The sequence below is a fragment of the Bombus affinis genome, chromosome 18 (assembly GCF_024516045.1).
Source record: "Bombus affinis isolate iyBomAffi1 chromosome 18, iyBomAffi1.2, whole genome shotgun sequence".
Classification (NCBI taxonomy): domain Eukaryota; kingdom Metazoa; phylum Arthropoda; class Insecta; order Hymenoptera; family Apidae; genus Bombus; species Bombus affinis.
The window spans coordinates 4,570,603-4,584,429 of record NC_066361.1 but is presented as its reverse complement, the minus strand read 5'-3'; the positions used below and the strand labels follow the sequence as shown (position 1 = coordinate 4,584,429).

The 13,827-nt window shown below is 37.1% G+C and overlaps 1 protein-coding gene and 1 long non-coding RNA gene across 16 annotated transcripts in view; one reads left to right on the top strand and one right to left on the bottom strand.

Moving 5' to 3' along the window:
- The window catches only part of LOC126926551 (latrophilin-like protein LAT-2), an 81,358-nt gene that overhangs the window by 26,637 nt on the left and 40,894 nt on the right, over positions 1–13,827 (top strand). For 2 of the 10 annotated variants that reach the window (XM_050742907.1, XM_050742910.1), the window contains exon 1: positions 7,525–9,344. The exons of 5 other annotated variants lie outside the window; for them this stretch is intronic. In XM_050742907.1, coding sequence (XP_050598864.1) covers positions 8,061–9,224 — 1,164 coding nt within the window. In that variant the 5' untranslated portion in view covers positions 7,525–8,060 and the 3' untranslated portion in view covers positions 9,225–9,344. Of the gene's footprint in view, positions 1–7,524; positions 9,345–9,461; positions 9,662–9,870; positions 13,233–13,827 lie in introns of those variants that run through there. 3 more of the 10 variants (XM_050742908.1, XM_050742906.1, XM_050742905.1) reach the window with 3 other exon arrangements.
- The window catches only part of LOC126926566 (uncharacterized), a 56,312-nt gene that overhangs the window by 6,163 nt on the left and 36,322 nt on the right, over positions 1–13,827 (bottom strand). For 2 of the 6 annotated variants that reach the window (XR_007714673.1, XR_007714677.1), the window contains exon 1: positions 7,496–7,634. The exons of 2 other annotated variants lie outside the window; for them this stretch is intronic. This is a non-coding gene — a long non-coding RNA (uncharacterized LOC126926566). Of the gene's footprint in view, positions 1–5,219; positions 5,299–7,495; positions 7,635–9,420; positions 9,568–13,827 lie in introns of those variants that run through there. 2 more of the 6 variants (XR_007714676.1, XR_007714674.1) reach the window with 2 other exon arrangements.

The window sequence follows — 13,827 nt, the reverse complement described above, 5'->3', positions numbered from 1 at the left end:
CGATTAAGATCGACAATTCTCAACAGTTATGAATCTTAAAGAAATATTTAAGCTGGAGCAAAGTTGGTTCCTTCTGTCGCTGTGACTATTGTGGTTGGCAACTAAATGATTACGGATTTTGTTATTAGGTAGTATTGGCAAAATCCGCAATCAATTAATTGCTAATCCAATATTTCGTTTTATCGTGTTAAAAATTTTGTTCGTCTTTGTTTATATGAAAAATCTCAAATTTTAAAGTTATTATTGAGATATGTGTAATTTTGTGTGCTACATTAGATTAGCCGCGTAGTAGTGACACGCATATATGAGTGCAGAGCGTCTCGTAAAACAGATGAATGCAACTGTTCCATTACTAATGTGCTAAAGAAGATGGCGAGACAAAGAGAGCGCTGAAACGCGTGCAAATGTGTATCGACGAATATCTTGTCAATCACATATCAAATAAGTCTGAAACTATTTTGATATTAATTCTAAGTGTAATCTAAGAGTTCCTATACGTTTATTTCGGCGATTAAGATCGACAATTCTCAACAGTTATGAATCTTAAAGAAATATTTAAGCTGGAGCAAAGTTGGTTCCTTCTGTCGCTGTGACTATTGTGGTTGGCAACTAAATGATTACGAATTTTGTTATTAGGGAGTATTGGCAAAATCCGCAATCAATTAATTGCTAATCCAATATTTCGTTTTATTGTGTTAAAAATTTTGTTCGTCTTTGTTTATATGAAAAATCTCAAATTTTAAAGTTATTATTGAGATATGTGTAATTTTGTGTGCTACATTAGATTAGCCGCGTAGTAGTGACACGCATATATGAGTGCAGAGCGTCTCGTAAAACAGATGAATGCAACTGTTCCATTACTAATGTGCTAAAGAAGATGGCGAGACAAAGAGAGCGCTGAAACGCGTGCAAATGTGTATCGACGAATATCTTGTCAATCACATATCAAATAAGTCTGAAACTATTTTGATATTAATTCTAAGTGTAATCTAAGAGTTCCTATACGTTTATTTCGGCGATTAGGATCCACAATTCTCAACAGATACGTTTTATCCTTGAAAGACGTCTTTTGTAGGCTGACGTATGTAGGATATGTTAGATCAATTTTTTCGACAAAAGTTTCAATACCTGGAAGCATTGCATCCTTTCTATAATGTTTCTTCTTTTTAGTCGCGTTCATATACAGTCTAAGAATCTGAGAGATTACGATCGCTCGTTATTTCTTATCGGTGCAAATGTATAGTAAAGATTGATCGCCTAACGTTTGGCCAAGTGTCGCGGTTTCCATGCGTCGGATTTATATTCCGCGTACGAGACATGTACACATATTTGTATAGTTTTATTTCACTTCCGTTTACAATGCTTTTTCCTGTCTAGTTATTCTCGCGTACAGTGGGTCGTTAAAAAAACCGTGTCAATAGCTAAACTTTGATAAATCCGCTACCGATTGTATATCGAAAGATACGTTCTGTGCAAATGAAATACTTTTTTCGTTCAATATTTATTCGAAACATTTGGAGCACGTTCTCCAACGACCGCTTCAATTATTCTTCTCCGTCACTTTCGTCGAACGTTTCCCAAAACCAGCTGTTTTTAACATTACCGTTCTAACAAAAACATACAAAAGTTGAGTTTTCTTTTAAATTTAACTGGTCATTTTCTCGCGGTTTTCCAGCTTACTGAAATGTATAGGCTACGCGTCAACGAGCCTGTACCACCTCGCGAGTGGATCCGACGTAGAAAAATAAAAAAAAAAAAAAAGAGAAAATAATTCGCGGAACTTCCTTCCACTTTGACGTCGTTTTCCAGTTGCAGTTGTTCTTGTATGACACTGCTCTTCTTTCTTCTTTCGTTTCTTCCTTTTCCGTAAGAAGCGCTCGGGATGATCAGTTTCGAGTTTCTCCGAAACTTTGAAAAGTAGTTACACGATCCGTTCGATGTGTCGAGCATTATCGACTTATCAATGCCGTGATATGAAATCGCGAAAGATGATACGCGCGATCGTCGAACTCAGCATATAAATTACCGGAATTACTAAACGATACTGATTCTCATTTACATCGAATAATATGCATTTATTGGGTTGGCAACTAAATGATTGCGGATTTTGTCATTAGCTGGTATTGACAGAATCCGCAATCACTTAGTTGCCATATATCTACGTACATTGACACGGATTGGTTGTCTCGCTCCTAATTTGCATAATATCCCACATCTCGCGTCTGTAACTTCACGTCATTCGCTGTATATATTCGACAATTAATCTGCCACGTTCAGTAAATTAGAAGATATTTTCACAATGTGCTTGTTTATTCATGTAAAAATGTTGAATAATTCACGTGCGTTGAAGGCCACGACGTGTGAAGGAAAGTTCTCTATTTTCATTGAATTATGTACAAGATGAATAATACAAAAGGACGAGGAAGGATAGTTGACGTCTTCCATATTGCCTTTTGCGCTTAATAACCATCATCGTTCACCGACGGTAACGTAACGATCGTGCGTTATTCGTGTAGTTGTAGAACGTGAATCAACTAAATCGTAATGAGAATTTAATGTTGAGACGGTGAAGCATATGGTTGGTATAAGCTCCGCCGATGACAAATAGATGTCGCGTTGGGGGAAATTTGGATGTCTGTTCGTAGACGAAGAAAGGGATTCGCTGACCTTTCACGGAAAGATCGATAACGACCTTCTTCGTTGTTTCAAAATGTCACAGTGATAATGTACTGCGTATCGAACTCGTCTAATTTTCATCTATGCAAGTTCCGATCGATCATGGGTCAAGGGTAATAGGTTATTCTTCTTTTCTATCGATTTTCCATAACCATGATAAACACGGTGGAAGAAAAACACTGGCTTGCTGTTCTGCTCGATGTTAAATTTTGCTTGAGAAGCACACTAAATCTTATAGAAAACGTTTTTGGAATCCAGGCCACAGCTTGAAATATTCTCGTAAAATTTCCCACGCTTTTCGCATAATTTTATTTCCAACTTCCCCTTTCCTCCGCTTCAACGCACACAATGTCGAAGAATTATCTCATCGTGACGATTTGATCATCGAGTATGTATTTGCCGAAACGAAGATGTAAAAAAACGCGTTTCGATTGTGCCTTTTTTTATTTCCATCTTACGTAATTCGGAAATTTTCCCTCGAAAAACTTTTAATCGGGGCAAGTTAAGCGACCAGCCTGAGATAGTTGACAGAAATTGGAGAAACAGGTACTCGTTAAATCGATAGCGCTCGTCCGGATTTCTACGATCGCGTGTATCCAGTTGGCGATGCAAACGTCGAACGAAGCTGCTCAAAGACTTCACTTTGAACATTCATGCGCGTCTCTGTATGTCAACTGAAAATCGCAAGTTGCACGGAATTTCTTCAACATTAATGAGAGCGGAAGAACACCGTAGCATCGCTGGGCGGATATTTACGACACGATCCTTGCAAAAGACAGTTCTCATTTTTCACGAGATTTTCTCATTAAAACTCAACGCCAGCGTTTAAGCGCTTTTTAGCTTGGTATATTTTACTTTCCTTAATGATTATTCGCATATATAATATATACATACGTACGTGAGCGGCAGAACTAAAGCGGGAGCGACAGAAGGTCGCCGCGAGATAAGTATTTTTTATGGAAATTGGGCTGAAATAATGGTTAGCTGCAAGATTTACGACAGTTTCGCTCGGCGCATAGTTTTACGTACCTTGAAATTTTCATATTTTCAAGCGTGCAAAAGTTCTGAAACACCGTGCATAATCGAGCATTTTGTATACTACATGCAAAATAACATATGCCAATTCAAATCGACGCATGCATCGTATGTATTGTCGTGAAACATTACAAATTGTCCACTGTATTCGCTTTGCATCAAAGCTATTCCACTTTTTCTAGTTCTTCTTCGCGTCTGCAAACGTTAATGATCGCTAGGATTAAGGTGGGTTATTATACGTGTTGGTTTATTAAAGAGACGAGTGAATCAGTGTATATTAAATTTAATTTAATACAAGTACAAAGATAGCGTATACCGATTGTAATCGCTCGATGCTACTGTTCAACTCTACGCTCGCTATTCGACTTTGTGACTGGCTATACTGAACGTCCTAGAGGGCACGTTCGTTTATTTGTATCGACCGATGGTGTTATGAAAAGTTTGAATGTAACTCCGGTTGACGGTTAGAAATAACGGCGATAATATTTTGCCCGGAGTTTGTTTACCTTCGAAACTAGCGAACCAAAACAATGTTGGCGTTCCAAGACACAAGAATGTGAGTCTCTGCCGATTCGAATCTTCCGATGACTCGTGTGCCGCTACAGGATGTTTAGACGTTGATGATTTCTTTTATTTCTTGTTCAGTAGAGTTAATTATGTTAAACGTTATGCAAATATATTAACCCTTTGACGTACAAATAAAATGGAATTTGATGCGTGCGAAGAGTACTATTTAATTTGGCTCAACTGAACAGTTATAATGCAAGCTTAGAAACAGGATATTTTATTTCGAAATTTACATCGTTGTATAATATTTAATCAGGTTGATATATAATGTTAATGGACAGTAGTTAAGTAACATTATAAAATAATAAATGAATAATTCTTTCAAGTATGATACGTTTCAAAATATTTTGGAATATGTAGAGGAACTAGACATTTTTTACACTGCCAAGTTCTTTCGTTTCTTATACTATTTTTTACGCACACGTGGCAGCTCTTTGCAAGATGTTCCTTTTTATTAGTCGAAGGTACGTGTTCAGGAGAATGTGCCCAATGTTTTGTCTGTAGCCGAGTTGGCCACTCACTTTGCGACGGTCTGGCGCGTGTCGAACAATTAGGAAGAGACAAATTGTGTAGTATATCTTCTGCGATATTTAATCGCGTTGTAGTAATTACTTCAAGAAAAACTCTACACTTTTCCTTTTCTATACCCGTCACCTGAAGTCCGCTATTACGAAGAAAATAGAATTTAGTGAAACAAAAGATATTCTAAATAAGGAGAGGTGCATATTATTGTGCCCTTGAATATAGATTGTGTTTTGGGTTACAAGATGTAGAAACAAAAGAGCTATAGGTAGGTTTCTATTGCTGTTTCTTGTAGCCTTCAGCTACAGCTACAAGTTTAACTTTTTGCTAATGTCCTTTGTTATAGGTATATGAACGGGCCTCCCTATCATAGCTTCTATTGTATTGTAACACTGTAAGAGAGAGGGTCTGAATCAGCATACATTATACTTATACCTTTATTTATTTCAATATATTTTTCTATTACAAATTCATCCACTCGTTCCTCTATCAGTCAACCTCAAGAATATCATACATTAAATTAATAAATAATGATAACAATTTATTTGATTTTGACCTCATAAACTATACCAGTACTTACACATATAGCTTTATTTATTTCAATATATTTTTCTAATAATAAATTCATCCATTCTTTTTCTCCTTTTCTATCAGTTAACCTGAACAAATTGAAAATTCACAATCGATTGCTTTGTTGAATTAGGCAACTTAGAATACAGCACATAAGCGTTATAAATAGCTATGTAAAGTAGATAAAAGAACATTTTAAATGAAACAGAATTGACGCACGATTTCCGTCATCCTATGCCAAGGGGTTATCATTAAAAGGTGAAAATAATCTTCGCAGTTTGCGAGAAAATAGAATTTGTAGCGGCACATGAGTCAGAGGACATTTCAAGTCATGTTGTTGTTTTGCCTCGGAGTACCAAGGTCGTTAGGATACAAGTAATATAAAAACAAAACCGGGCAAAACAATGTCGCCGCTGCGCATAACCGTCGAATAAAGACGAATTTGAATCTTCCAACTTCCCCCCGACCAGTATAAATAAACCGACGCAACCGAAAAGAGTTTAGTATCTGCGAGTATCTACGAGCATCTTTCTGTATCAACGAGAGGTCTAAGTGTTATCTACCGAGTTATTCGACGAGCATTTATCGAGAATTCAACCGCGATTTTACTTTGCGATTTATACTCTGTATGAACGACTCAGCGATTATAGGCTGTACATTAATTTATTATTTTTAAATATATTCGACGGTTACGACAACAAACGATAACCTCCAATTAATCTCACGGTCAAACATCCTGCATATCTGTCCTCTACAGATTCTAAAAAAAATATTACGGAATGGCTCGCTGTTATTTAGTATCGGAACAAAATTTAACACTGTGTATACTGGGAATCGGTATGCGTGTTTACATGAATGTTTACGTATGAAATCGATATTCCTAGAAAATTGAAAGAATAATCTCTGCTTGTAATACGTATATGTAGATATATAGATGCACGCGTGATAAATTCACCGAACAAACATTTTCTCCATTCTTTGTCCCCCTTCTCGTATCGTTTGAAACTCACACTGTTCGCTAGTTGGCTGGTCTATCAGAATACGCTCATGGCGAAAGAAGATAACACGAGAATGTACTCAGCCATATATGATTACTAGTAACTCTGTTCGATCGATCGAAACTTGCTCTAAGATTTTACCGGTATACTCTTGAAAGCACTCGATATCTGGCCCCATTCGAGCGAATCGTTAAACTGACTGCCTCCTGACCTTAATTAATCCCAAGATCCTCGAATCCGCCGCGTAATTTTCCGAATATGCGACTGTGTTCTGGTATTGTCGGCAACTTATTTCGTGAAAAAACTGAAATGCATTCGTCATCTTTCGTGAATATGTAAACAGCATCGAGATATATTAGGTTGGCAACTAAGTGATTGTGAATTTTGTCAATAGGTGGCATTGACAAAATCCGCAATCATTTAGTTGCCAACCCAATAGATCTAGTTGATAATAAAATCCATTATTACGTTAGTATGTAATGTTATTTGTTGCGTACGACAACTTCGTATCGCTTTTTCTTCCATTACTAAAATTAAATTCCCTTCATTGTTACTATCCATAGCGCTGCCATTGTCACGTAAAAAATATTGAACAAGCGATTAAAATGTCACGTTCTTTTATTTTTTTACTCAATTTGTACAGTAATTCGGGCTGGCTCGGCCTGATTAAGACTGACTTGGACGATTTTGGGGGGTAGTATTTATATTCTTTTATTCGCCGGAGTGGGAAAAGACCTTGGTTGCACTTGTCATATGTCCGTGGGAACGGCCAGAGAAACCGGACACTCCCTCGGTGATCACTCATGATAAGGCGCTTGGAATTTGCTGTCTTATCGCATAGGTAGTCGAATTCTGCCATGACACCATCAACTTGCAAACTTAATTCTCGTGTAATTTCCATTTCTGGAATTTGATAGAGCAACGAATTAAGCGAAAGTGATTTGTAAAAACTGTCGTTTTCTTTGCTGTGCGATACGTCTAAAGTCGTCGTTGAGAGCAACTCGGTTTAGCAAACAATGAAAATAACCCAAAAAAAGAGAAAAAGGACATGCAGATGCCATTGATTCGACAACCTACTTGCTACCAACCAGCCTACATGACAATGATCCTTTAGTCTTTGGCCTTACCTTTGCACATAGTTCAACACCAAGTGTTCCCCATTACGTAGGGCAGCCAGGATACTCTCCTTGCCCCTCAACTCCTACAAACTCAACATATAAAAACTGCGAGCATTCGACCACGAGACTAGTCTTGGGTACGGTCTTGGCCATGATTTGAACGACTATTTTAATACTTCGTAACTTCGCTACTTCATTGCAACATTGTACTTAACCATTTTGGTGAATAAAAGTATATAAAAATATTAAAGGACAATCAAGTTAAGCTATTGCTTTTTTATTACGAATTTTATGTGACATTTTGGCGATCCTGCCAGGATTGTGAAAAGTGCTCGTTGGGAAAACAAGATATTCTACCTACGTGGAAAAGAATTTAACTTGGGCTACGGGTCATCCTCAACCATAAACTCATAATCTACGAATCTGAAGCCTATAACTTGATAACGGACATTCTACGGAAGTTCCATTTCTACGGATATCAAGGTAAAGCTTGATTCGTTTGTTCAATATAAAACTAGACGTTTTAGCTTTGACAGTCAAGACTCAGACGAAGTGGCAATTTTCGGGAAAAAAAATGTCTAACGTATCAACAAGTAAAGACAGCGAAATTAAGCAAGTACTAGACGCGATACAGAAACAGAACGAAATTCACGCGAGAATTACCGCCGAAATTCGACAACAAATCCAAATATTAAACAAACAAGCAAGCGAGGAGAATCAACGCCTCGCTAAAGAAATCGAACTGCTAAGAAAAACAGTTACCGAATTGAAGCTAGCCATTGAAAGTCAGGAAACAATTATGACCAAAGATTTTGAATCTGTAACTAACACCACAAAAAGAACCGCGAAATCGAGAAACAGGGATCGTGCAGCTGTAGCGGGCGCACCCGAAACGATATTTGACCCTGAAAGCGACAACGATGGCGAATTCCAAAACTACAATGAACCACGACACTTGACTATGTTATCAGCGAAAGACGCAATAAGATACATTCCAATTTTAAACGGTGACGATGATGTTGGAGTGGAAGATTTCATAAAAGAAGTACGTGATATGCGAATGCGTTGTTCACAAAAAGATTTATTATTGAAAGTCATTAAAATCGATAAAATAGTTGGCAGAGCCGCGCAAAGTATTCGAAACATACCTATTGAAAATTATGCAGATTTACATGACGCTTTGAGATCCAACGTAGTAGTTGAAGTGACATCTGACGAATACGAAGAACAATTACGCGATTTGAAACAAGGACGCTATGAATCTGTTCAAAGTTTCAATATTCGATTCCGTCGCGTACTAAATAAATTTACGTATGCAATAACTAATGAAAATCCACAACCAATTACACAACGAATAATGATCGAAGCCACCATGAAAAAAGTAAGTCGAATTTATTTAAGAGGGCTTCGACACGACATAGGACGCATACTGATAGCAAGCAAACTAGATGCATTGAGCGAAACAGAAAAGAAAGCCGTCGAGATTGAAAGATACCTACGAGAACAAAAGCGACGGAGAAGGACGGGTACTCGACCAACAGCAACGTATAACCGACTTAGTAACAGGCCGATGCAGACAAACAACCGACCATTACCTGCCACGCGTAATAATCCAATCAACGAAGACATTTCGCCATTTTCTAAAACGAAACGTGTACCATTTACTGAGCGACAACGAGTAAAATGTTATAAATGTAATAAATTGGGACACGTTGCACCGCAATGTCAAAATTTTTAATTGACCAACCAAAGAAACCTACCATCTGCATGAATAAACCAGATCGGAACAAGACGAGAATGAGGATCAACAAGGAAGAAATATTAACTTTGGAGGACCAAAAACAACCTAAGGAGAGAGGTATGTAACAGCGACCATAGCCAGATACACGCCATTCCACACTACCTGATAATGAATCGTTAGATTTTGACCTAACCTTCGCACATGGCCCAACACTAAATTTTCCCTATTACGTAGGGCATTCGGGATCTTCTCCTTGCCCCTCAATTCCTACAAACTCAACATATAAAAACTGCGAGCATTCGACCACCGGACTAGTCTTGGGTACAGTCTTGGCTGTGATTTGAACAGCTATTTTAATACTCTGTAACTTCGTTACTTCATTGTAATATTGTACTTAACCACTTTGGTGAATAAAAGCGTATAAAAATATTAAAGGACAGTCGACTTAGTCACTTAGTTGCCAACCCAATGCATCACAATTAAACGTTCGAGTAAAATAAATAAATAACCACACACAGTAGCAATTGCAAATCGATTTTTTTATCACGAATTTTAAGTGGCACTAACAACACTCTCGACAACGCATATCACACTCTCTGACTTCTCAACTCACACTGACTGTTATTTCGTCTTTCTCCCTTAGCATCTCTGTTTTTTCTCATAGCCCCACCACGCTCGTGTTCCGCAACCGTTCATGGCCAGAGTCACGTAGGCCTTTTCTCCGCGTAACTATTCGATTGAAGGACCAACAATACATAGATGGGGCTGTTGGCACTTTTGGCTTTAACGCGACATTTTTTATGGTTCATATCTTTTAGTCCTTTCGTCCACGATACTACATGTATGTACTTATGCATTAATAGTATTTCTTACATGTGTCAGGAAAAATAGATAATTTTATAAATATTAATAAAATGATTTTAATAATATTAACAAAATTGGGGAAGATTATAGATTCACGTTTTTGCACTCGATATTCAAAGGTAATTGCGTAAATATATATGGTATCTGTGAGATGAATATAAATTTTTGGAAAACATTGATTGGATAACGAGAGCATCTTCCTGGCTGAAAATAAAGCTGCTAGGATGGTTCATAATCGCAGCTGAAACCGTTCAGCTATAGGAGAAACGTCTCATTGTCATGCCTTCACCCGCGTGAATGTTACGAAACAAACTTTTCGCGATGTGAATGCAAACAGCGCCGTTTCACCAGAACCATTTTGCTGCTACACGTTTATTTGTGAAGCGTAGAAATACGGCGATAACGAGCGAGAATAACTGGCGAACGTAGCAGCTTGCACGAAAGATCTATCGATGATAATATGCGGTTTTGCAATTCCTTCAACTCGCAGCTGCGTTTAAATTAAAATTTATTCTGCTAAATTCCCGCTATCACAAGCATTCTATTCACATTTATTTTATTAAAAATACGACTGGCAACTGATGGAAATTAAGAAAACTATTAGGTTAGCAACTAAATGATTGCGGATTTTGTTATTACCACCTAATGATAAAATCCGCAATCACTTAGTTGCCAACCAATAACATAATATCTGCGAAAGAGCGGAATCTTGCGTTGAAGTATCCACAGCCATTAAGAATTTGTAAAGTATCAAAAAACATCGTGACTCGATAAAATTACGTCTGATTCGCAGCAATAATTGCGTTTCGTTCCTCTCAAGTTGTCAGTAACTCGAAACTGCCTCGATCTCGTTTACGTCAAATTATTTGGGTTTAGTCGTTTTCTTCCTTTTTTTTTTTTTTTTTTTTTTCACCAACGACCAACGTAATAAAGAAAATTTCAAAGTAGAAGGAATTTTTTATTCGTTGGAAAATAGTTACGAGAAAATAGTTAGATAACGAGCGACTTCGATTATTGGCAATTTTGTGGGGCGGAATGGAACCGAAGAACTCGTTAATACAAGAAGTTTCGCGATATTGGCTGAGAATGATACAGGTCGGTCGTGAACAGGTCCAACAACTTACCACGTCTCTGCCTTTCGATTTATATCGTACGTGTATACATAGATCGAATTGTCGACATACTTCAATTTCCAGAGCAGCTTTTAAGCTCAGGTTATAGGAATCTGATCGATAACTATTGGGTTGGCAACTAAGCGATTGCGGATTTTGTCAATAGGTGGTATTGCCAACCCAATACGTCGCAATTAAATATTCTAGTAAAATAAATAAATAACCACACACAGTATCAATCGCAAATCGATTCCTAAACGATAGAAGATATTGTTTTAACGAAGGTTCCGTAGCGAGAAAGAAATTTGAAACTTCAAAATAGAAAGATATCTTGTTTCACTAACCTTAAAATGTGTGAGTAAACTCGGAGCCTAACTGTGTTATCTGTGCCAGAGGAGAGTTGCAGTTTCGAAGTTCTGTATACTATTTTTCACGTTGGCTTTATTAATTCATTTCAGGCACGAACAACGAGAATCTTTCTTATATATTAATATCTTCACGCTCAAGTTCTAGTTATCTTTTTCTTTTTCCACGTTACTTCATAATGTACGCTTAGTTTCGTTCAGTTTTGTACAAGGTGCATTTAAAACCAACAGAAAGAAGAAACTCGTGACGGATTTTATTCAGCTGAACACAACGATAAAAAAAAAATTGTATGCTTTTCGGTGGTCGGGAATTTGCGAAGGGTTCTAAGTTTTGGTTGCTTGAAAAGCTGTCCATTTCGATGTACATGGAACGTCCTTCAACCTCGATGGCTGGCCAACCGTGGACTCGCAATATCCGGCAAAGACGGCATCGACAGCAGAAAATATAAGAGAAAACCGGAGAATTCCAGAATACCACGATTATTCTGGTTCTTTCAACCTTGGGTAGATCGATTTTATTAAAATCACGATCGTACGCGTCACTCTCAGCTTCAATGAAATCTCGAATTTTCTTAAAGACCGAGGATTATCAAATACATTTTTAGGTTAAGGATCGCATCGATAAATCTACGATAACTTTGAGGCGTAAAGAAATACTTGCAAAATTTCAGAAGAATATTGCAAATAAAATCGTAAAACAGAATTTTCAAAAATTTGAATTATTCGAATTTGATTAAAAATTTTATTCAAAATATTTCCTCGACTATCGCGTTTTATTTTCAGTAAAATTACAGAATTCTTTCTTGTTGCGTAAGATGTCACTTATTTCTCATTCGGGGTAGAAATGATTTTTTCCCCCAGACATCGCCCTCGTCACATGATTTTTTTTATTATTAAACTATTTTCCGGGAGATCCTTTTTTTATTTTTTTTTTTTTTTAATTTCATCGTAGCAGCAGTAACATTATAGCAGAGCAGCACGGAACTGTGGCAGATTAAGAATAGAATTTTTGCGAAAAAAATATAACTGCGCTAAATGAATTGCATGGGCGATGGTTTTAAAGAAACGTGCGTTAAAAGTGTACCTTGGTAGTGCTCATTATTTTCATAAAAGCAATAAATTGTTTCAGCGTGACACAGTTGAAACGAGCGCACGAGACCTTTGATCGACATAAAAACGAGTATGGGGTGTGAAACGCGATGAATAGAGTGAAAAATATGTTTTAATGGTGCAAAACCTCGAACCGTATAAATACATGTTTCTTTACCCATCCGCCTTTTTCTCGCGTGGTAACGAGTTGCGAAAGTGAATTCTATTTTATTCCGACATAAATCCATATTGCGAAAACTACGCGCTACAAGTGGTTTCACAGTCGTTATTATTGAGCGTTCGGTTCAAGCCTTTAATTATAAGTAGGGAGTGTCGCTTGAGCATCGAAACGATCAAATTAGTCGTCATACATAAACTGTATATCGTAGAACGCGATACTAAATACGTTTAAATATGTCTGACATGAGTGAAGTTGGCGCGAATTCGATAACGTTATCGAGAACAGTGAAAAATATTATTCGAATAATCTATAATAAATAAATATAAGAAATAAAATTTTATTCCTCACTAATGTATAGATACCCAATTGAATAAACATTTATTTGAATAAGGAATTATTTGTGTAAGAATTTATCTGCATAAAAATTGAATCGAATAACTTATTCAGACGAGAATTTATACAGATAATATTTGTTGAAGTGATTACTTCAAGAGAAACTCTACACCTTTTCTTGTGTATATCCGTGACCTGAACACCGCTGTTACAAAGGGGATAGAATTTAGTAAAACAGAAGATATTCTAAAGAAGGAGAGGTGCATGTTATTGTGCCCTTGAATATGAAGTCTGTTTCGGGTTACAAGGTCTGTAAACAAAAGAGCTATAAGTAGATTTTTGTCTGTAGCCGAGTTGGCCACTCACTTTGCGACGGTCTGGCGCGTGTCGAACAATTAGGAAGAGACAAATTGTGTAGTATATCTTCTGCGATATTCAATCGCGTTGTAGTAATTACTTCAAGAAAAACTCTACACTTTTCCTTTACTATACCCGTCACCTGAAGTCCGCTATTACGAAGAAAATAGAATTTAGTGAAACAAAAGATATTCTAAATAAGGAGAGGTGCATATTATTGCGCCCTTGAATATAGATTGTGTTTTGGGTTACAAGATGTAGAAACAAAAGAGCTATAGGTAGGTTTCTATTGCTGTTTC